Source organism: Halyomorpha halys, unplaced genomic scaffold (assembly GCF_000696795.3).
Source record: "Halyomorpha halys isolate HHAL.00 unplaced genomic scaffold, Hhal_1.1 Scaffold817.1, whole genome shotgun sequence".
NCBI lineage: Eukaryota > Metazoa > Arthropoda > Insecta > Hemiptera > Pentatomidae > Halyomorpha > Halyomorpha halys.
Window position 1 is genome coordinate 525113 of NW_027106657.1, and position 25057 is coordinate 550169.

Here is a 25057-nt window from a genome sequence, read left to right on the forward strand (position 1 = left end):
AAATAAATATTTATAAATTCATTATTTTTATTTTAGGTTCATATATTATTAATGATATTCATATATTATTAACCCTACAGGTCGCCTCCTTCTGTAGAAGTGACTGGACGGAGAGCTCTTAATGGTATTCCGGTTAATGCTAAAACTTTGAGCTCCCTTTCTGCCTATGTGCAGCAGGACGATCTCTTCATAGGAACTCTCACAGTTAGAGAACATCTTATATTTCAGGTAGATATTTTATAATTTTTTTTTTAAGTTAATGGTTTACATTATATTATTGGAAGATTCCAAGAACAAATTCTAAAGCATTGATTCCCCAGGGATGGGGATAATGGTAATGGTGCATGGGCAGATAGTTTTTAGTACTACCAACTATTAAGCAAATCCTCATAGAAGGAAAGCAAATGTTAGGTTACCTGATCATAACGGCTGCAATAGCTTTCACTATCATTTTTACATGAGCCCCTACTTAAAGCCTATCAAATACTAGTAAATAACTAAATTAATCAATTTCTCATTTTTTAAATATTGTTGGAATTCTCAAATTGATTGCAATTATGTGATGGAAAAATTTAAAGCATTCCTTGATTGATTTATTTGCCAAATCACACTAATTAAAACAATTCTGATATCCTGTTTAGAGGTCCTTTCCTCATATTCAGGAGTTAATACAGTAATACATCTTAATTTTAGTAAATATTAATCTAAAATTAATTAATTATTACTATTTCATTATTATTTGTAGAATAATTTAAATTATTTAATTTTAACAACAGAGGGTTTTACAGCAATAATGAGGTGGGCCGTTTTTCAGTTAGACAAAATTTCCGTTACCAAATAAATCAAATTTTACTTTAGTTTTCAACAATTTCTGCTAGAAAGTTGAACCTCCACTTGACTTAATTGGCCTAATCCTCATATGAGTCTCCTCAGTTCCTACAATATTTATTCAAATTAATTAAATGATATAATTTTTTATTAATTTATATACTTTTTTTGGTCTTTGGTCTGTTTGACATTGATGTATATATGCCACCAGTTCCCAAAGTGGGTGCTGGAGTACCCTGAGGTGCCCCAAGCTTATGCCAGGGGTGCCGCAAGAGAATGCCACTTTCTCAAAATATATTTTTGAAAAATTGAAACAAATATACAGTGCATTCCAGCATTTACTTTACCGAGGAGAGTGTTGGAGGAAGTCCTTCATCATAGAAGAAGAGCTGGCAGGCCAAGAATATGATAGGTGTTGGAATGGCAGTGGACACCAGGAAAAGGAACTAGAATATGCGCTATATTGATTCAAATTTGAAACTTAAAAAAATATACATGTTCTTATTTGAAAAAATAAAGTATAAAGGCAAAGATTATATTTTCAGTCAATATTCAGAACATAAACCTAATTTAACAAAGAATTTGCTGATTTTTTTTTTTTTCATTTGAACATGTTCATGAATGAAAAATGAAAAAAATTTAGTTTGTAATTAATTAAAGTAACTCTAAGTTAATAGTGACTTAGTATAAGTTAATAATAACTAATAACAACTCTAAGTTAATAATAACACTACTAACTATTAAAGTAAATTAGTTGAAGTAACTTTACTTTAATTACAGTTTAGCAAGAGTCATTAACATTTTACTTTTATTCAGTTTGTGCTTACCACAGAGTAATATGAGTTATTATTTCAGGCACTTGTGAGAATGGATCGACATATCCCATTAGAAACAAGAATGGCTCGAGTAGAAGAAGTTATATCTGAGGTTTGTATTTTATTTTACTTTAAGTAAATTAAAGTAGACTTTAGTTTGAATATTATTCATCATTTATTTTATTATTTTATCAATTCTAATAACTTTCTTCACTAAATTATTTTGTTAATCTTCTCTATTCACTGTATCTTTTTTAATACCTCATATATTCCAATAACTTTTGTTTTGGTTTTATTTCCTGTGGGCCTATTCCTATGGTCTTTGTACTTACTACAAAAAGTAAAAATTGTATATTGATTTTTAATTACTCTACAACTAATTTTTATGTAGTATAAATATTTTTAATTGATTGTATATGTTTCTTATGTTGTTAAGTTTTTTAAAAATCTATTTAAAAGTTTATATTTATATTTTATATGTATTTTTTTAGTTGTTGAGTTTTTATGTATGTTTTTAAATAATTTTTGTTGTAAATTATTTTATGCTTTAAAGTTCTTTTATATTTTTAAATAAGTTAATCTTTTAATTTATGCATGTATTCAATTTTATTTTACTTTTAGTTACTTTTTATATGTTTTTATTAGTTGTTTCAGTTTCAATGTATCGTTTTACTAGCTATTTTTTGCAATGAATATTTACTGTGTCATTATTAGGTCTTCTTCCTTATTATAATGTATAAACTAACATCATGTTTATTGAAATTCTAGTTAACTCTTAGTAGATGTCAAAATACTATCATAGGTGTCCCTGGGAAACTAAAGGGGATATCAGGAGGAGAAATGAAAAGGCTTTCTTTTGCTTCTGAGGTGAGCATATTTACAACAGAAAAAATTAAAAAAGTACTAATGAATTAAATTTTAATGAAATTCTATTCTTTTAGGTTTTGACAAACCCTCCATTAATGTTCTGTGATGAACCAACATCTGGATTAGATTCTTTTATGGCACAGAATGTAGTTACTGTTTTGAAATCTCTTGCTGAAAAAGGAAAAACAGTCATCTGTACAATTCATCAACCATCATCAGAGGTAACCTAAATTTATTCTCACAAGATTCAGAAGGCAAGCTTATATCATTTTCTAGTATTCTCTATGCTAAGCTTTGCTGACTGCCAATCATTATTTGGCAGTTGTTATAAGCATTTATAACAAAGTAGCTACTTTGAATTAAGATTTGATGGTCATAAAATAAAACAAACCAAAATTTTTTTTTTAATTTGGCACAAGTACAATAAGTTTGTTCTCCGCTGACTGCATTCCTGAGCATGTTATATTCCCTTAATGATTATTTGTTTTATAGAAAAATATTTTTTCATAACTATGAAGGTTGAAATAAATTTTGAAACTAAGAAGTTATTATTTTTAGTTCACAAAATTGATGTTTTCTGATTTTTGAGTGTTAGGAGCTATTATTTTATAAAAAATTATAACACTGTTCTGTTTAATACAGTAATTATTTTTTTATTGGTATTAATTAATACAAAAAGCTTTCCTTGCATTGACAATTGTTTTAAAATATTAGGAAAAAGAGTTTTTACTCTCACTTACTAATATGTAAAATATATTATGATGGAAGGTAGAGCGATTGTTAAAAATTTTTAATCTGAGAGTGTAATCGAAATAAAGTACATTTAACTTTGTTTATTTGAAAGAGTTAGTAATAATACGAAAAGAAAGCTACTAATATAAAATGGATAAATATAAAATATGAAGATTTTTTAAATTAATTAAAGGAGAAAATGAATGTTTTTGTGTTTCCATGGCTGTTGTTATGACCATAGTCGAATTTTATATTCATATTCATTTATACGAAATATATAGTAAGAGGAAATATTGCCATATTGGATTAAGAAGTATTGTTTTGAAACATGCAAGGATAAATTTCATCTGAAATAAGAGTGCTAATTGAAATTTCGGTGATGCTCACACAAGATTTTTTTTTAATAATTGAACCTATGATTACTCCATTTCTGGAATGTGTTGGAAAATTATCATAGACATTTTTTTATTAGATTTATTTTACAAATTATCTAAACTGAACGATATTGAGACCTTAGATACAAAATTATGGATTTTTAAAAATTAAAGCTCAGTGATTTAAAGTTTTTCTTTTATTTTTGAATCTATCATTATTATTTCATCTATCATTATTAATCTATCATTATTATCATTATCTATCATATATATTTTCTTTCAGGTTTATAGTATGTTTGATAAGGTACTTTTAATGGCTGAAGGAAAAATGGCATTTTTAGGAACACCAGCAGAGGCAAATGAATTCTTTAAAACGTAAGAATTTTTTTTCTTTTTTATGACATTTCATATGGTAATTGTCAAAATTTGTATAACTTTTCCTTAGTTAAAGTTTTATTATAAAAGAAAGTTGACTCTATCACTCAAAAATCATTTGAGAGCCATAATATAAAAAATTGATAATTATAAGAGAGCTTTAGTTTTTTATAAAATCCAACTTAACAAAGAAAAACAACTGATTATATTAAATTTAGATGATTGACTATATGTGAAGTAGAAGGAGACGGTCCAGGTTGGGGTTAAGCAAAATTAAAAATAAGAAATAGCGAATATTGTAGCCGTAACAAGACCCTTAAACATATTATACTTGAATGCACAGTATACAAAGTATAATGAGGAATATTTTTCAAAGATTCAGATACAAATCAAAATATTATTTATGATAGTAAATGAAAAGTAATTTGAAAAATAATAGCAGTTACAAAGGATTGGGCTAACTGTCCTACAGATATTTCATAGAATATAGTTAATTAATTTTTGACTGTATGGAATAAACTAATGCCACTCACACATGAAAAAAACAAGTTGAAATAATTTTTTTAATTAAGACTTTATTACGTTTAGTTAAAAAAAAAAAATGAAAATTAGGTTTCTGATTTTTGAGTGTTGAGAGGTATTATTATTATTATTATTATTATTATTATTATTATTATATATAAAATATAGAGTATGGAGAAATTTTTTATTTACCACAAACCTCATCATTTCCTAAAAGTTAAGAATGGTTAATTTTTTTAGGATAATCAGTTTTTTTTTAATTTTTATTAATTTATATTTAAAAAAACTCACTTGAAAAAATTAATCCTTTTTCAGTTATTGAGTCAGTATCATATCCTTATATTTTAATTAATTATAATTCATAAATGCTATTATTTTGTTTTTAATAGGATGGGTGCAGCATGTCCTAGTAACTATAACCCAGCAGATTTCTTCATTCAATTATTAGCTGTTGTTCCGACTCGAGAAGAAACATGTAGAAATATGATTGAAATGGTGTGCGATTCATATAAGAACTCAGACATAGGAGAGAAAATGATATTACAAGCAGAACTTGCAACACAGGTAGACTGCTAAAATACAGAAAATTAAGCTTTAAATTAGAATAATTTTTTTTTTTTCATGATTTTTTTACTGATATTTACAATTGTATTAAAATATAACAAGTAAATTTGATGTTAGTTATATAATGGCATGACACAGACATGTGGAGAATATATCCACTGATAGAACTCCAAAATTAGAATTATAAATAGAGAAACCTATAAATTAATTAATAAATCTCATAGTGTAACAGTAAGGCTAAGTAATTGGGATGATGAACAAAATTTATTACACCCTAGTTATTTTCAGACAATATTTTTATCAATTGATTTCAGCTAAAAACAATGTAAGAATGGTGTGATAATGTGATAAGGTACCTTAGAGCTATAGTATTATTGTATGTAATGTATTATTAGTAATAATATGAATATAATATATAATGCAGTAATGATAAATTATAATATGAGGAGAAGATGGTTGTGGGCATTGATGACCGGTGGGTTTTACGCCTTAATTTCTTAATAAACAAACAACAAACAAGATGGTTGGGGGTGCGGTCAGAGAATAACACAAACAAATTAAAAAACTTATTTGTTAGTGCCAACATTCCAACAAGAATTTCTAGCCTTCATCAGGGCTAAGAACAAAAAACAAGATAACAACCAATGAATTAAAGGATATATAGAATGATTAAAGGTGTTGTTCATTGGTGCTTTAGGGCGTAAAACCCAGATGTCATCAATGCCCATAATTGATTAAAGTAAATAACTGTACAGAATGAAAATAGATAAAAATAAAATAATGAAAGAATTGGGAAATAGAATGTATATATAGGTGATTAAATATATAAGAAAAATAACATAATTAATGAAATTAAAATATAAAGTTATTTAATAACTTGCTAATGTTAGCAAAGAAACAACAAAATATATGACTATGACCAGGCAGTTTCAGCGTGTGACAAGGTTGCTGTGGAAAGAGTTATTGATAGTGTACAGAGGACGCTCAAAGAAATCGTTTTGGTTGAATCCTCAAAAGAGTAGGGCATCGTCATAAATAAAGGAGAGCTGGAATCGACGAAGCTCTCCCTTGAGAACGGAGATAGCAACACTACAAAATATTTAGGATGCACATTCTCGGGAGAGCTGCAATTCAACGAGGATTCGGTGACAAAGTTGAATAAGAATCTGGATAAGCTCGTCACCTCGTGCTTGCTTAAGCCTGAGCAGAAGGTCAACATTGTCAACCAATATGTGTTCCCAGGTCTTACATACCCTCTCCAAACTGCTCCCCTCACAAAACTACGTCTTGAAATCCTGGATGGCATCGATACAATGATTCGCAGAAGTGTTAAAGCTATTATAGGGCTCCCTGCGAACACCTCCACGGCAATGTTTTATGCTCCGAGGAGGTACAGAGGTCTAGGCTTGATCCGCTGCCAATGGGAGGCTCCCCTTCAACACTGGTCCATTGCTCAGTGGCTGTCAAATGTACCCGATGCTGTGTTCCAGTCCACTTTTGATTGTTCAGCTGAGATTGCTGAATATGCCGATAGATTGGGCGGTTATCAGGGGCTTCGGAGTGTGAAAGCTCTACGACAGTCGCTACGTGAAAGTGCATTCGAGGAATGGACTAATTGCAGGTGGCAGGGCATTGGAGCACGCAATTTCGAAGAGACCCCGAGAGCATCGGGGTTAGTTTATATACGATAAACAAATACTTATGGGCTCTGAATGGTCCAATACCCTGAAATTGAATATAAATTATGCACCCCTACGTGGAGTCCCAAATGTCAGTGGACAGGATAGAGAAGTTGGGTCCCTCTGTCGCAAATGCAACAGAGAGCCAGAAACACCAGCACATGTGCTGGGAAAATGCCCCAACAACTCCCTCCTCATAACACGCCGACATCATAGAGTGAAATACGATAGAAAAGAATAGAGAAGGAGAAGGAAGTAAAAGAAAGAAAAAAAAAGAGAAAACATAAAACACACCTACCTGAAAGACATCAGAAATCCAAGTGAGGTCAACAGTAAGATTCTGAATTAAAAGTATATTAGAAGAGATGACACAACTACTGGAAGATCAAGAATACATTACAAGTTACTTGGAAGGGTAAAAATAAGAATTTTAAAAGGAAACGTATAAATTATAAGAATAGGAATAAAATATTACAATAGTATAATATTTTATGGTTATCATATAAATCATACAATTTATAAATATAAATCACTTGTGAATTCATCAGAACTATTCGATTATATATTCATCAATGTCCAGAAACATTATTCTTTGCCTTTTTATCTATTACTCCATAAGGTAGCCTTTTTTTTGGATATAATAATGAAGCATAGTCATGCTATCTTTGTTTGGAAAAAAAAATCTATTGAATCTGGAAATTAAAATGTCCATAAAACATTATCCTTGAGCTGAATTTTATGCTATAAATCTTTTTTATTTTTTTTCATTGTCGCCGGGTTAAGAGGACTTTTGCTTTTAAAGATTTAATATTTTTAAAATAAGCTTTCAGACTTATTTATTGTAAGATTTAAATAAACGTTGAGCAATATTGGTTTCCAATTAGATACAAAATATTATACTACGTAGAGAGGGATGTAATATAATATCAATATTATATATAAAAAAAAGACAACAATGTTAAGAAATTGTTAGAAATGAAATTTCAAAGAAATGAAAGTTCATCAATGTATTCAATTTAAATGCTAAATAAAAATATTAGTAGCAGTGTTACCTGAAGATGGGTTAAATAAATGTGTTTCTAATAAAGGATATTTAACAGGGAAAATATTTTCGCAACACTCAATTAGATTGTTAACTTAATTATTTCGTTAGAAGTAATGAAATAATATAATAGATAATTTGTTTTTGGAATGAGTATGGGTATATAAGAAAATACTTGATCACTAGTAAGATAGTTGAATTACAAATATAAATTTATTTTAGAGATCTATTCATTAAATGTTTTGTAGCTTATTATTATTTTGTTTTCCTTAAGAATAATAGTGGCCAACATGTTTTTAATTTCATACAATGTGAAATTAACAGAAGGTTGGGGATTTTTGTGATAAGTTAAAATAACCATTTGTATTATATACTAGAAATATTCAATTTAATAGAATAAATTTTCTGTGTGTAAAAAAAAAAAATATATATATTAATATAAACTCCGATACTTTTCTTAATATAAAAAACTGACATTTTGGAATCCTTCATCTACCGAGCATATTATCTACAATTTTAACAATAAATAATAAATGTGATCACATACTTATTTTTTAATTATCATTAGTTAAAAAAATTCAGTCAGTGTCTTTTGTCCATTCAATGTTATTTTGACACTTTTTTTTTTTTAATGAAAACTGCTTCTTAAATAAAAGTGATTCAATTTATAATTCAACTTTCTTTGTCACACTGCATTAAAAAAAAATTGAACTTTATCCTCAGCGATATTATGTTTCCAAAGAATTTAGTGTGTCTTCTACAAATTGTCAGAAATAAACCCTAAAGATGGGAGAGAACTCAAAGATGGAAAAAATCATATTTATGATTGAAATTTTGTATTAGAATGTTTTTCAATTTAAAAATACATATAGAAATGCTTATTTTAGGGTACAAAGAATAACTGGGGACTTTGGGCAGACAATTGGTCGTCTCCAAAGGCTTTGTCACCGTACAAAGCCTCCTGGATGGCTCAGTTCCGAGCAGTTCTCTGGAGGTCTTGGCTGAGTGTGATGAAGGAGCCAGTGCTCATCAAAGTCCGCATGCTCCAGACATTTGTGAGTAATTGTTTCCTCTTTCCATAAATTAAAAAAAAAAAATGAAATATATATATATATATATATGTGTATTTATATTAAACAAAAAATCAAATTAATTAATTTTTTATATAATTATAATTAATTTTCAGATGGTCGCCCTTATGATTGGAGTAATATATTTCGGCCAGGAACTCGATCAGGACGGAGTAATGAATATAAACGGTGCACTATTCATCTGCCTTACAAATATGACATTTCAGAACGTCTTTGCTGTAATTAATGTGAGAATAATCTGGAATATTTTAATTAAATTAGTGTTTCCATTCAGGAAGTTCTTGCAATTAGTAACTAAAAGAGGAAAATAAATTAATTTTTTCATCAATCTATCTGAACTGCATAACAGAGAGGAACTAATTCCTATGTCATTCTTAATTTGTTTTCAAAACTACTTAATTTACATGTTTTAAGTTAAAATTTCAAAATTTTAGTTCTTACTTTAATTATCTTCTTTTATTTTTGCTCTTCTCAATTATAAAAACATTTTCATGCAAGTGTTGAACAGAATTAGGTATAAATTCATATTTTAATTTTTAATAAATTCAAATATTAAAGAAGAAAAATAATGAATAAATAATAGTGAAATTCCAAATTTAAGGATGTTCAATAAAAACTTTGGAACGATACTTACTGAACATTTCTGGCTGATCGGTTACTTCTGAAAATGAATTTTTTTTTTTATATATACAAAGTGTCCAATATAAATTGGCCTAAATGCTTCTCATGAATAATCAAATAAAAAAATGTTAAAAATATTAATTTTAACTTTGAAGAAATTCATGCATCCAAAAACATACCTAGTTTCTAATAATCTGATTTTTAGTCATTAAAAAATTATGTAAGATTCCATAAAATACATATTGAAAACTTAAAGATTTATACCATTTAGCAATGTTATATTTCCATAATTATTATTATTTTTAAGAAACTCTATGAACTGGAATCTTAAAATATTGAACACCCTATATAATTTTAATTAAAAAAACAAAACATTAAAATTAATCATTGCTAGAATAAAGAAGTATTTGAAAAATAGAAATCAAATTTAAAAAAAAAAATATCTATAATTAATAATAATTTATTTATAAGATATTGAATTTAAGTTCTTTCAAGTTATGTTTAACTTTTATTTCTTTCCTGTTTATAATTGTGGGAATTCAAAATAATTATAAAATATCAATCAAATAGACTAAGGAAAATCTTTAGAACCACAATAAGTCCAAATGTTTGAATATAAAATTATATGATATGTTATTGTATAATTTTATATTAAAACATTTGGACTTAGTGTAGTTCATAAAGGTTTTATCCTCAGTTTTTAAATAGATATTTAATAATATATTTTGAATTCACAATAAAGAAATAAGAATTAAACATAACTTGAAAGAACTATGTCATTTACTTATAAAACCTATTTTTACATTTTAGATTTGGTCTCCATTATTCAAATACTTCCTAACTACAGTGATGATTCATTTTATTTGTATTTTATTTAAAATATATTATTTAGGCCATCAATGTATTTTTTTTTGTTGATTAAAATAAGTTTAAAATTCAAGAATCCTGGTTAAGATTTTAAAAGATTTATTATTCTTATGCTTTAGGTGTTCTGCTCCGAACTGCCAGTGTTCCTAAGAGAACATATGAATGGGATGTATCGGACGGATATATATTTCTTGTGTAAAACATTGGCTGAGGTACCAGTATTCCTTGCAGTTCCAATTATTTTCACCTCAGTCATCTACTACATGGTTGGTCTCAATCCTGCATTTGTCAGATTTTTGTCAGCTGCTCTAATCATAACGTTGGTTAGCAATGTTGCAACCTCCTTTGGTAAGTTAAACCTTAATATTCTTGTTTTTATGTTATGTTTTTATAATAATTATCAATCAGGATGATTGAGAAAAAAAATTCCTTAGCATCACATTAAACCAACTTTATACAAATATAAAATTATATAAGAATAAATATTTTTATTTTTTACATACATATTTTTTTTCAGCAGTTTTGTAAAGTTTCGGTCCTTTTCCTTTGGCCATTTTGAAACATTATTCTACTTTTACACTCCAGTCACTTCATTAACATTATTTGGTTTCATAAACACTACTCCGTGTAGTGTTAGTCAACAGAATAGGTAATTTTTTCTTAGGGGTTTTCATCTTCTCTCTCTCCATGGAGTCTTCATGGAGGCCTGCGGATAGTCAATTTTGTTTTTCCTTTATCTAGAATTCAATATTCTCCAAAACAGTTTACAAAGTGCCATTAGGTGAAAGGGCTGAAATTAACATGTTGAAAGAATATATTTATAAAAAATAAAATTGTAACAAATGATATTAAAAAAAAAATGTATTCTTATATAATTTTATTGGAAGATCGTGTTGTAGAAAATTGGTATTATTATTTGGTTTGTAAATAAAACAGTAGATGGCGAAACTATGACACTACTGGGAACAAAGAAACAGCCATGTTCTGAGCACAGTCGGTCGTGACATCTATTAATGGAGACATATACTCTTTGTCTTTATTTATAAAACCCTTCCCTAAATTCCACAACAGATCGTTTATTGACCGTGTATAATATATAAAAGGAAGATGGTCTGGGCACAGTCAAAAGAATTGAAATAGTAATTAAACTATTAATTATGAGCCAACATTTTGCCCCATGTTGCAGGGCTTCATCAGGGCTAAGAAATATACAAATAACTAAAATAATGTAACAAAGTAAGAGAATATATAACATGGAATAAAAGTAAACTAAGGTATAGCTAAATATGATTTACAATGATGGAAAGATTGTAATATTGTTGATTGTGGATTCTTTTACGGCACCCCAACCATCTTCTCCTCATATATGATTTATAATACTTGAAAATTTTTATGAAAATGAACCAACCAAATTAAAGAAAATAAAAATGATATGTACAGAGAAAAGTATAAATATACAAATTATACAATACAAGAATTACAACAGGTTATTAGACAAACGGAAATAATAACAAATAAAAAAGTAGATAAAAAAAGAAATACATTAGCTCATAATAAATTTTTTAATTACTATTTGAGTTCTTTTTGACAGTACTTGGACCATCTTCTTTTTATGTAATTATATTGTAGAAATAAATATAAAAAATAAGAAAATTTTTTCCTTCACTCATTCTGATTGATAGTTAATAATTTAAAAATGAAACCTACTATAAAAAAGAAATATTAACAAAGTTCTTCATAATTAATGTTAATATTCATTTTAAGCATTTATTCCATTGACTTATAAAGTGGATTGTATGTCTTTGAAGAATAACAATATGGCCATTTTGATATTAGAATTATTAATTGATGTTTATTCTTGTCAGTAAACTGAAATTTAATAGTATACATTCCCTAAAGTTGACAAAATCAATAAGTTCCAAGCTTCAAATTCTCAAGAAATAATTATTTTGACAAAACCTGTTGAGGGATAAAACTCACCAACCCATTATACTTTTTAAGTATAATGTTTTTTTATTTTTATTTAATTACAATATTATTCTTAAACCTTTATAACATTAAGTAGAATAATGAACTGATTTTATAATATAATTATAAGTTTTTTATTCTCATTTTTATGTCTTTACCAATATCTATATTTTGTCCATAGCAATAATTTATATTTCTATCATTTCCGTCAATGTAATATATCTCTATAATATAGTTATGTTAGACATAAACAAAAAATTTGTATAGTCCCATATTTTTCTTTCCTGATGATTACTTGAATTTATGAAATGTTGACTAATGGTTTTATTCAATAATATACTAAAATCATATTAATTTCTCTTAATATTAATTTACTATAAAATAAAATAACGCTTTCATATTTATATGATTATAGGTTACTTCATCTCATGTGTCAGTTCGAGCATATCAGTGGCTCTATCTATTGGGCCTCCTGTTATAATCCCATTCCTACTGTTTGGAGGTTTCTTCCTTAATGCTGGGTAAGTATGGTGAACTCTTAAATTACAGCACCTTTAGAATTTTTAAAATCAATTAAAACCAGTGTTTTATGTAACTTGTATGGTCTAATGGCATATAAGTTTAGTTTTATAATTCTTTGTGTGCATCATTGAAAAAAAATTACGAGCCGATTACATTAGTGATTGGTCATATGGTACTATAGAAAATAATAATATATTTTTAAAAATGAGGGAAAGATGGTTGGGCTCAGTAAAGAACACAATTAAGTAAAAACTTATTTATAGTGCCAACATTTCGGCCAGAATTTCAAGTCTTCTTCATGGCTAAGAACAAAAAACAAGATAACAATCATAATTAATAACCGGAATTACAGAACAATTAGAAAACAACTAAAATTAGAGATACATAAATTGTGTTGAAAGACATGTTTAGTCCAAGTATTATAAGAAGATAGAGGCTGTAGAAAAAGTACTATTTTTTTTTTTTTTTTTTTCGGCCAAGACTCCCTTTGGAGTCCTATACTGCCTAACCATGGTTGGGGGTCAAAGTTCTTCATTTTGTGGGACCGCCACTCAATGAAAAAAGTCAACGTCCCAGGCTGGATTCGAACCGGCACCGCCAATAGACATCAGATTGGTACCACTGAGCTATGGGTGGCCCAAAAGTACTATTAAAACTAAGTAAGAGAAAAGAACAAATAATCAAATACTTATGAAAATCTAGTTTGTAAAAATATGTACAAAGTGAAAATTAATTAAAATACAGTGATAAAAAAAGTGAGAAATAAAATTTATATGTGGGTAATTAAATATGTAAGTAAAATAACATGATAAAAAAATAAAATATAAAGTTATATAAGCCAAGGGGAATAAAGGAATATGAATATTTAAATTTAATAATAATTATTTAAAATCAAAGTTATGGAAAAAATGAGAAAAAAAATATAAGTAAAATACTAGAATGAAAGAAATAAAATGTAAAGTTATGTAAGACAAAAGGAGTAATTAGTAAATATGAAAAAAAATAACATGTGGTAAGCATGACTTAATTAAGTAAGGAAGAAGTAATCAGAAATGAGTAAGAAGGAGAAGGAGTGTAAAAAGAAATATGAGAAAAATAAATAAAACGTAAGGAATCTACTGACTTGGTGAAGAACTAAAGCCAAGTGCAGTGAGTGATGTGTGTATGTGACCAATAATACTAATGATGGACTATATATTTTTTTAAGTTTATAAGGAATAGAAAAATTTGTAAGATTTAATCCCAATTTTCCTTATTAAAAAAAAAAAAAAACTTAATTAGCATATAAAAAACTTTTTGTAACTTTCAATTATGATATCCAGTTTTGAGAAATACTGAAGAAATATCAGTAATTATATTTAAATTAAATACATTAAAATTTATGTATTTTACTTCTTCAATTACCTATCTTAGTGGAGGTTTGGTAGAAATCATTAAAAAAATATGTTTCTGGATCTCACCATATACATAATTCATAGACCGTGTTTAAAACTAACTACTTGCAGTGCTGGACTTTTTTTTATGTAAAGAAGCTGCATGTCTGAATGCATTTTTAACACATTTCTAACAAGTTTTTTAATGTAAGAACTGTGTAGAATTGAATAAAGGTTGAAAATATCACAGGAGAACAATGTATAATTAATTTTGTGAAATTAAAAGGACCTGGCCATGTGTGTAACTGAGCAACTTACATTCGATTAGTAATTACAATTAGTTTTTAAAATGCTTTATTTCCAGATCTGTTCCACCATACTTCAAGTGGCTAAGCCAACTTTCTTGGTTCAAGTATGGAAATGAGGCCTTATTGATAAATCAATGGGAAGGCGTAGAGAAAATCTCTTGTACCAGGTCGAATACTACCTGTCCCAGGGATGGACATGTCATTTTAGAAACTTACAATTTCAGTGAGGTATATAAAAGTGTAATTTTTTTTACTTCCATCGATATTACTGTATCATTTTTTGTTATTAAATATTATTATTTCCAACAGGACAACTATCTTGGTGATTATCTGGCTCTTGTTGGTCTGATAATTGGATTCAGAATACTTGCTTTTTTCGCGCTACTGAGCAAAACATATTCCAAGAGAAGATAGTTGAGATTCTGAATGAAGTTTTGAGTTTGAAGAATTGCAAATTACGATTGCAAAATTAAGAGAGGTATAGGGATGGATTTAATTTGTTTTTGAGAATGTTTCGAACTGCCACCTTGTCGAGTTTGTAAATATAGAGTTATATGTTTGCCACCAAATATATTACATAAATGTATTTGTTATATAATAATAAAGATATGTTGATTTTTTATATTTTATCCAGTATTTACCTTTGTACTCTTTTACAATAGATTGTACAATTCAGTATTTGACTTCTATAAATCCAGTCAACCCAGCAGGAGTGTCATACTTTTTTGTCCTCAAAGAGGTATCCTGTGAGCATTTATCTCATGGTAGACAATTTGTACTGTTTTTTTTCTTCTATAATTGGATGTGATGATGACAAAAATCTTTACAATTAATTTCAATGCAATTTGAAATTGAAATTATAAATTGTAGCTCTTTCAACATATGCTGAAGAATCCAGATTTCATAATAGAAATAAAATCTTCATGCCTTGGCTCATGATTTAAAATAAGAAACACGAGAGGTGTCCAGGTGAGCAAAATGCTCAAATGAGAGAAAATATCATTCTAGGATTGTATTGGTGAGACCAGAGCAAAACTGAATTGAGAATAGGTGGGGGAGGTAAAAGAGGGAGTAATATAAATAAGCGGCAATAACAACATCAAAGGGTTAAATAAGGTAGACAAAACTATAAACCTAACATATGAAATACAAGGAAAGTGTAGATGTTTCTTTCTCAGTATGAGAAAAATTCTCAGAGCTACTCCTCTCCCAACATTAACAAACTATAGGATGCAGTGATTATAATTCATTTTAGGTTATTTTGAATCAAATAGTGGTGTAGGCTGTACTGCCAACTGAGTGTGTCAACATTTTTTCAACACTTAGACTTGTATTAAAGGATTGTTATGTGGTAGGCAATAAGTTGGATAAGAAAAATAACCAAGTGGCTTAATATGAACATATATTTACAATTACAAAAATAAGTTTATATTACATTCAATCTTGAATTATATAAAAATTTTTTTTGTCATAAATTGCTCAGTCAAATAAACTGTTCATACTAATATAACTTAGTACATGCCAGTGCAGTCAAACTATCAGTAACGCTGAATAACCTCCAACATGGGTTTGTAGAGTAATGTCCATGCATCTTTGGCCCACATGAAGTCCAGGTGGTTGAAATAGAAGAAGGGAACAAGAATGTCTTGAACATTGGGCAGTTTCGACTTCAGCTTGAGGACATCCTGAAAACAATTATTACTCGTAAAATAAAAAACCAAAGTAACATAATCGCAATTAATGGAAGAATGGCTGAGAAGAATCACCTTAATGCCTGATATCCAGTCGTTATGCGAATAGTGAAGTGCAACTGGTGCAGTGACTTTGGTTACATCGTATTCTGGTGGATATGGTTGCTTATAATGAACTAAGTTATCATACCATCCGTAGTTAAAATGTGTGAACTTCTGACCTGGAATAAGTATTTTATTATTAATGAATGTTCTTATTTTTCATTTGATATAAACCCACATACGAAATACTATGATAGTATTTGTTTATCTTAAATAAACTTGATGTTAAATTAGTTCTTTAACACAGCACATCAGAGAATAAATGATTTTATCTATATCATTAGCTAGGGTGCATGGCCATATTTGATATAATAATAGAACAATGATTTAATTTAACAACCGTGGAAGTCAATAGTATCTTGCAACAGACCTATGAGACAACATTTCTTTCTTGATTTAATTGATATTCTAACTTAAGTCTTCTCTTCAAATAAATGTTCCAAAGCTGATATAACACCGTCGCCAAATTAAGGTTTAGTGGGGCGGGTTGGCCTGGAAGGACTGTCTTATATTGTTGGTGTTGTGATTTCCTCTTGTGAGATTGTGATGTCATACATCGACCAATATACTCGCTGTAAGTGTGGGTTTTAAAGTTAATATAAGGAAGACTACCAAGGGGTGGTAAATGTTGTTCAATTTAACTAATATTTTAACTTAAGTCTTCCCATTTTAAATAAATGTTTTAATGTTGGTATTGCACTGTCCAAAAGCCAAAAGCTTTTGCTAAAGCAGGGGTTTAGCTGAGTGGGTTGGTCCGGGAAGGATTGTGGTACATATGTCCTTGATTGTACATATTTTGTTAAATTAATAAATATGAGGATAAGAAAACAAAAGCCAAAACTAAATATGAAATGATTGGAAATTCCGAAATTCCAAAATTGATATCTATAGATACTTACACAGACTATAACATTAATGATAGTAAAATAATAAATAAAAAACAAAATACAAATCAGCATACAACTAGCTTAATTCTTTTATTGATTGTTGAGAAGGTTAAAAAAATTAATAAATGATGGGGTTTCGCAAACAGATATGGGTTGGGAATTCCAAAATGAGCTAGTACAGATGATAGGAGATTTTTAAAGGAAACCACTACATGAGAAAGATTGTATAAGTTTATGGGCTTGGATCTGGTGTTTAAAGAGTGGACCAAGGTACAAGGGGTAAACAAATTAATAATGTAGATGATATAAACCAAGGAAGTATTGCCACAGAAAAAAAGGGTAAAGACACTTTAAGTAGGCATACCAATATCTCAGTATCTTCTGTTTCATATCTTGCTTATCAGACAGTCCCTTATAAACAAGGTAGCCACAGTCAAAATGAAGAAAATGATGGAGGTAATAACAAGCTGATGGGTTTTAGGGGATATGGAATCACGAAATTCTCAAAACTATTTAATAATAGCAATGGATTTTCAGGTAATTTTGGATATGTATTTCTTCCAGATTAGGTGCTGATGAAAAATTACTTCAAGGTTTCTAACTGAGGTGTAGGTTTGTATCTGTGGTGTTGAAGGATATAGTTGGTAATTGAGGTAGGGAATGTGATAATAAGGAAGAGAATTAAGAAACTTGTTGGAACTAATTAAATGAGAATTAAGAGGATGGCCTTAGTCTTTCCAATGTTGAGTCTCAGACTATTGTTAGCATTAATACAGTATATTTCTTCCTACAGCTTTAAAATCGGCTCGAGCATCTTAGTAGCATGACAGCACATCAATGGAGTAATAATTACGTTAAAAATCTACTACTAGAAAAGGTTTCCTTAATTCTAAAAACTATAGCAAGACTTTGTCATGTAAGCCACGAAAGAATCAAAAATTTAAACTTAAACTTATAAAATTCAACATTTTATTTCTATTTTCTTCCAAACACTATTGTGTGTTCACTTTAAAACCATGTAAATACTTAGTATTTTACAGTTTAGTTCACCAAAGGAAATGTAAAACTTCCTCAAGCAAACTATAATTACAATGATATATTCAGCCGAGTTTAAAAGAACAATTTTGCTTTGTTATTGATGTAAGCTTAATTATTACCATTACTAACCATTGTTTGCCAGCTGACCAAAGTGTATCAACTGTTTGGTAGAAACACCTGCAGGAGTATATGTGGTGATGATTGGAATCAATGTCTGAAAATTGTTAAGAACATATAATTAGAATCAACATGCACGATAACACATATATTATTATAAAAATATAGAATATATACATACCATGTTAACTTCCTGAGAGTCATAACCAGCAATCAGGAAGAGAATGTTTTCACATATGACATTAGTTAGAGGTAAAGTTTTGCAGAAGAGTTTTTCTACACCTCTTATTAATGGAGAGCTCGGCAAAAGGTGATAAATGTGCAAGAAATTAGCAATTTTCTGTTAAATTTAAAAGAAAAACAGATTAATAAAATATTAGTTTAGAAAATGAAACATGAAAATTTACACAAAAATCAGGAAATATTTTGATAAAATAAATCAGGGTTGGGAAGAGGGAAACCTATTTTTCTACTTTCTTTAATATTAATTTCCTTTCCAATTGATTCCTAAGCGGATTTAGTAATCTTTTCCCAAAATCCAAAAATCATCTTGTTTGATGAACCATAAAGGAGTTGCTAATATGTAATAAACACAGTTGTGTTTGTTTATATTGATTATATCTAGAGGATTGAAGGGAAAAAAGGTAAAACCTAAAATAAATGAAGACCCTTCACAATAGAAATGAGGAAGAGAAGTAGAAGAAGGATTTTTTAAATCAAATCTGCCCAATTATATTGATAAATTAATGTTAAAAACAACTTACCGAAAGCCAATTCGAGAAGAAGGTGAGTGCCTTGAGCGTTCCCCTGGTGTGGTCGAGGAAGGCAATAGGTGCCAGCGCTGACATGTGGATTATCTTCTCATTGTACTCTGGCCTCATGGACATCAAGGCAAAGAACTGTGTCGTCCCCTGGGAATGACCGATGTAGAAGAGTTTAGTGTGGTTTGTTTTGGCCAAGATGAAATCGATAATGGCTGGTTGGTCATAGTAACCCATCTCATGGAAACTACAAAATCAAATATTATTGTTTATAAGTTTTTGTTTGCATTTAGAAAGTCAACATAAAAACAAAATAATATGTTTTTGATTAAATGATTCTGACTGCCGATGTTTCAGTACAACTATAAGAGGCGTCTTCCTGACTTGATCAATCTTTACATGTTAATCTATCAAAGGAACTATAACTAAATAAGTAGTAGATACCATTTTACTGTTTTAGAGCAAGTAGGTACAAGAAATTGTACACATGCCTGAAGATGAAGCATATGTCAGCGATCAAATAGATTAAACAAAAATGTTTAAGTTAGTTAAGAAAACTTTGTTTTAAGTTGCCATCCATAACACCATTCTACCTGATAATGTAGGTAACTTATCAAGTTATTTTGTCTAATGTAGATAAATCATTGGCATATCTATAATAATTTTCTTATAATTACCTGAAATCCCAGAATTTCTTTTTGTCAGAAGAATCATTAGGATTGAGTGTGGTATGCTTGAGACTGTAGGTGTTTCCTCTGTTGTTGGGCATCCAGACATCATAGCCGTGATCTGCCATGATGAAACCTGGAAATTCATGAAGAAACATTTTAATAGGGATCCTCTTAGAGTTGCAGAAGCAGTAAGTAACTTAATCATAACTCACCAAGAGCTTGGTCCGTCCTGCTGAGAACCCAGCAAGCGGAGCTGGCTAGAACACCATGCTGGATTATCACAGGCCTTCCGATCTTCCCCATATTGTTCTTCCCATAGGGTATCCTGTGCACACTCAGGATATATCCATCTTCTGTCACAACTTCATGCTCTTCGAAAGGGTATCCTTGCCCGAGGACTAGTTTAGACTGTAACAAGGAAATTTTTGTTTAATCTGAGAAGAAGGATCAATTGTTCTCATTTACAAATAATACAAACAAGAGATGGACATTATTGTTGGGATATAATGGTAAGATTTCAAAACAAAGACTTAAGCCTCTCGTTTAGCATTAATTAACAAACCAGACATTTTACCCATTCAGGCCTCATTGATAATGAAAAAGAATCACATAAATGTAGACCACAATGTAGCAAATATTTCACATCTTCAATCTAAAAAACACTCAATTGAGACAGAACATCACTTAAAGATAGTTCAACATATATCACAGTATATAAATTGTGGGGAGGTCTGTATTCATGTGACCTGTTCTTTATCTGGTCTGATGCCTGAATGCTTTATTTAAATATAAGCTGTAACCACCTGCAGGCCATTTTCCAAATGACTCCCAATATTGGGAAACTTCATATTTTCAATATCAAATGATTACATGTTTTAAATTGTGAATATTACTATACAAAATTGTATTCATAGAGTTTATAAAATTAAAAACCAGTACCAATATAATTTAAGTTGATTAATTGGGATTTTACAAATTTAGTGTTATGTTTTAATTAAATAAAACTGAATTCTTACATAATCTCTAGATTGACTGTAACCTTGACTATCTCCTAATTTTTTCATAATACAGTTGGGCAATTTAAGATTTTTTCCTAACTAGTTTGTTAGTGTCCAATCATCCCTACTAATGATTATTATTGTTTTCACAAAACAAAGATATCCTAATCTCTAATTTCAATAGTAAATAAATAATAATGTTGATAATAAAGATACATAGTATAATATCATTTAAATAAACAATAATAATAGTAAACGTCTTAATAATGATCCCAGTGGTAATGTTGTGCTAGTTGGTTAGTTTACCTATGTTCTGGTTAGGGGTGGTTGGAGCGTCAATCTTAACTTCCTAGTGACTGCTGTGGCGCAGATTCGAATCCGGCCTGGGGGATCGACTTTTATTTCTGTGACAGTTCAATGAAATTTTAATTTTATTTTAAATTTTAATTCCTACAGCTCAATGAAACGGTAAGTTGTCAGGAAAAGTGAAGCCAAAAAAGCGGGCTTTATGCTGAACTCCAGGGGCGTGGAAGAGGAGTAGAAGCCAATCACGGCTGCCTTCTGAATCAGTTTAAATTACAATGGCAGCCCGCTTTTTTGGCTTCACTTTTCCTCTCAACTTACCGTCTTCATTATACTCCTTCCTCCAACCATCATGGTGGCTGTTTAACATGGCAACTGCCAAAATTATTAAGAGGTCTTTGTCCTCATTGAGAATAACCTTCCGTCTTGGTTCCAGACCATTTCTACCAAATCGGAGTTTTTTAGAACAATGAACGATTTTCTTATCACATACTAACTGTATTAATGAATTTAAATAATCACAGAAAGAGAGATAATTCGACATAGAAATTGGAGTATTTCAGATTGTAATAAAAAAACAAAAAAATAATAATAAATAAATAAAATAGATAACAAAAGAAAAAGTTGAATTGAAATGAACAAAAAATAAAATAGATAACAAAAAGAAAAAGTTTGATCATTACGAATTAAGTGTTTCCTCAAACGTGGCAAATTGATCGTTAATCAGTAGCTTCCATCAAAACACAAAACAAATATTCTTCATTATCCTAATTGCACTGTATCGGTTTCAATTGCTTCGAGATAAGAAAAGAATTTAATTCAGATCAAACTGTTTACATAAAACTGGTTATCTGCCATAATCGAAATCTTCAAATCGAGTTTTTTAAATATAAATTTTTTTAGCATATAGTGGTGTCGCAACCAAGTAATATGATATGTATTGTATTATTTTTTTTATATTTCTTTATTGCACATTCGTCTGGTAGGCCGTAGATCGATTATAATAATTTGATATGTTTTTAAAAATTGATGATATGGGGATTTAGCCTCAGCGAAAGACATCATAGAATTTTAAAATATACAATCTTAAACAAGAATTGATAATTGAATCTAAAGGTTTGTTAAACTCTTTAATTAATGAAAACATGGAGAGCACAATTATTCATTTGTCGGAAGTGCTAAAATAATGCATACTGAAAGTAAACTTTGTGGATGTAGCACACCCTGGAGAATCCAAATAACTCATCCTGACGCTTGCGCACGCGCGAATTTGCCAAATGTGCAGAAGCACCTTTATAGTTTATAATGTTATAATTATTGAATAATTTAGAATAATAAAGGTTAATCATAAAAAAATTAAAATAATAGATACAGATAGAATAATAAATATGTAATTGAAGAATAAAAACATAACTAAAAGACAAACAAAAACAAATAATATTTATAGAATCAATATAATAAATTACTAACTTATAGTGTTATTATTAGATTTCTTTAACGTGGAGTAGTATAGAATTTAAGAGAGAGGAGTGAGGTCATGGACTTTTAAATCATTGTGATTGTTGTTTTTACTAAATTAAATGGAATGAACCAAAAAATAATTATCAATAAAACAAACAATCTACTATAGAACACGGATCACTGAAATTTTACTTAACTAGCCTACTTTGATTTGAAATTAATTCTCGCTAGTTTCAGAACAAAAACTTTAAAGTACAAGAGTACTACATTTTATTAATTGTGTACTATAAGAGTACAAGAGTCCAAGGGAAGAAAACAGTCAGTTTAGCATCTATTTTTGATTACTCTAATGAAAACTATGTATAATCTGCCATAGTATAATATAAGTCTGCCAAGTATAGTTTGGGGGAATATGGCGGATGTTTCAAAGCATTAAAAAAAAAATTAATTTTTCATTTGGAGCTCTAAAACTACCAACAACAATTTAAAACCTAAGAGAACATCAACAGGGGCAAGCAATAATCTATCGTGGAGGGGGGGGGGGTAGAGGCAAGCCATAGTTGATCAAGTTGTAACATTTCTGCACGGAAAAGGTGAATGAAACTAAATTTTTTTAGAAAATTGTATTTAATTGTCGCAGTGTTTTATTAGTTATTACTAGGTATAGGATTTTTATGTTTTCACACATTTTTACATGACCATGATATTTTCGATTCCTTATTAACTAACGATGTTTCAAAACATTTCTTGCCAAAAGAAGCCATTTTTATTTCATATATTTTTAAATATTTGGCCTCTTTTACATATTGTTACATATTTTGTTGTAAATTCCATATTTTCTGAAATATTTGTTACTTTTTACATATTTTGTCCTGAATCACGTATTTCCTTAAATTATTTGTTCAATTGTAAATACATTTTTCGCAGCAACTACGTAAAATTCAAGAGAACGCATGAAACTTAAAAGGTGAAATTTATCATTTATCATAAATTGTGCGTAAAAATTCTAGATCTTCATCTTTGAACACAAATTAAAAGCAGTGCCAATAATAAATTTTCACACAGAATTACATCGAGAATTTCTCAGAATCAATTAAAAAGAGCAAGGGTCTTATTCCTGTAGCATTTTCCTAGAATTTGTTTGTTTACTTCTCAATCCATTTCTCTGTTTCCCCCCTTCCCATGGCCCTTTCTCATCTTAGTCTTGTTTCACTCCCCTAGTTTAATTACAATTACTAATTAAAATCTTGTTATTGAACGGCTATGTTTTATCTAAGTACTTTTTTTTGTACATATTTTAACATAATTTCTTTAATATATTATTCATATAATATATAATAAATACATATTTATGTAACTTTTTTTAAGTTATAAAATTACTAATTAATTAGTAATTTATATTGTTGAATAATACATAATTTATAAATACATATTTTTTTAAATATTTGACAATTTATTAGCACATATTTCAGATTTTTTAGCACATAAAAAATCCTATCCCTAGTTATTACAATTGAGGCGTAGAAATGGAAAAGGCTGTTAGTGCCAGAAGTACGAAAAATGAGATTTTAACGGGATTTTCGAATTTCAATGCACTCAAATTTGTATATTTAAATGGATAAAGAGAAAAAAATAGATTTTAAATGGCAAAGATTTTTTTAAAAACAGCACTAATGAAAAATAATTTTAAAAACCTTAAATTGTTAAAAAAAATTAAATTAATTGTTTAGAAAAAAGGACTATAAATGGATTCCTGAAAAGAAATATAATAAAGTTATAAAAAGATTATAATGATTTATTTTAATAAGACCTTATGTTAGGCTTAGCAAGCCCGAGGACTAGATCACGACAAACACGCCCTCTACTGAACTTGAAAACCCAAATCGTCAAGAATAGATTTGACACAATTCTATATTCTTAGTTTCGGCCGACTCCTAGGACATTTACCCGTCTGATTAGGACTGACTATACTTCTAGTGCTCTATTCATTACCAACACAGAAAACATTACACACTTACAACAATAGTTGCATCACATCAAGTATATTTACCGATAGCAGCACAAGCAATTAGGCGATGTATAATTGTCTTAATTCTCCTTGAAAAAAACATGTATGTTGTAATTTCGATAACAGTATATGATGAAAGAAATAGGTGTTTTATTTATGATTAAGTAAAACACTTATACATCCACTTCACCGAACTGCTGCGTTTGACAAATAATGTTTTATCCAAGCTGCCTTCCACTGGAACTTCATTTCCTCTGACATACGTCAGGTACCAACCCTTCCCTCGTTTAAAGTCCTTCTATTTCACTACCTTTTGCTTCACAAATCTAATCCAATATTATAATTAGGGATAGGATTTTTATGTGCTAAAAAATCTGAAATATGTACATAAATATGTGCTAATAAATTATCAAATATTTAAAAAAATATGTAAATAATATGTATTTATAAATTATGTATTATTCAACAATAT

At 28.9% G+C, this 25057-nt stretch overlaps 2 protein-coding genes across 2 annotated transcripts in view; one reads left to right on the forward strand and one right to left on the reverse strand.

Moving 5' to 3' along the window:
• Positions 1 to 15170, forward strand: part of LOC106686426 (protein white) — a 77961-nt gene extending 62791 nt beyond the window's left edge. The window contains exons 4-15 of the mRNA XM_014429735.3: positions 81 to 228; positions 1684 to 1755; positions 2412 to 2510; positions 2585 to 2731; positions 3900 to 3991; positions 4903 to 5077; positions 8686 to 8853; positions 8985 to 9116; positions 10497 to 10725; positions 12761 to 12866; positions 14605 to 14776; positions 14858 to 15170. Coding sequence (XP_014285221.1) covers positions 81 to 228; positions 1684 to 1755; positions 2412 to 2510; positions 2585 to 2731; positions 3900 to 3991; positions 4903 to 5077; positions 8686 to 8853; positions 8985 to 9116; positions 10497 to 10725; positions 12761 to 12866; positions 14605 to 14776; positions 14858 to 14962 — 1645 coding nt within the window. The 3' untranslated portion in view covers positions 14963 to 15170. The remainder of the gene's footprint in view (positions 1 to 80; positions 229 to 1683; positions 1756 to 2411; positions 2511 to 2584; positions 2732 to 3899; positions 3992 to 4902; positions 5078 to 8685; positions 8854 to 8984; positions 9117 to 10496; positions 10726 to 12760; positions 12867 to 14604; positions 14777 to 14857) is intronic.
• Positions 15171 to 15933: 763 nt separating this feature from the next.
• Positions 15934 to 25057, reverse strand: part of LOC106686428 (gastric triacylglycerol lipase) — a 20102-nt gene continuing 10978 nt past the window's right edge. The window contains exons 2-8 of the mRNA XM_014429737.2: positions 20028 to 20223; positions 19822 to 19948; positions 19148 to 19391; positions 18565 to 18723; positions 18396 to 18480; positions 16315 to 16460; positions 15934 to 16233 (exon numbers count right to left, since the gene is read on the reverse strand). Coding sequence (XP_014285223.1) covers positions 16087 to 16233; positions 16315 to 16460; positions 18396 to 18480; positions 18565 to 18723; positions 19148 to 19391; positions 19822 to 19948; positions 20028 to 20223 — 1104 coding nt within the window. The 3' untranslated portion in view covers positions 15934 to 16086. The remainder of the gene's footprint in view (positions 16234 to 16314; positions 16461 to 18395; positions 18481 to 18564; positions 18724 to 19147; positions 19392 to 19821; positions 19949 to 20027; positions 20224 to 25057) is intronic.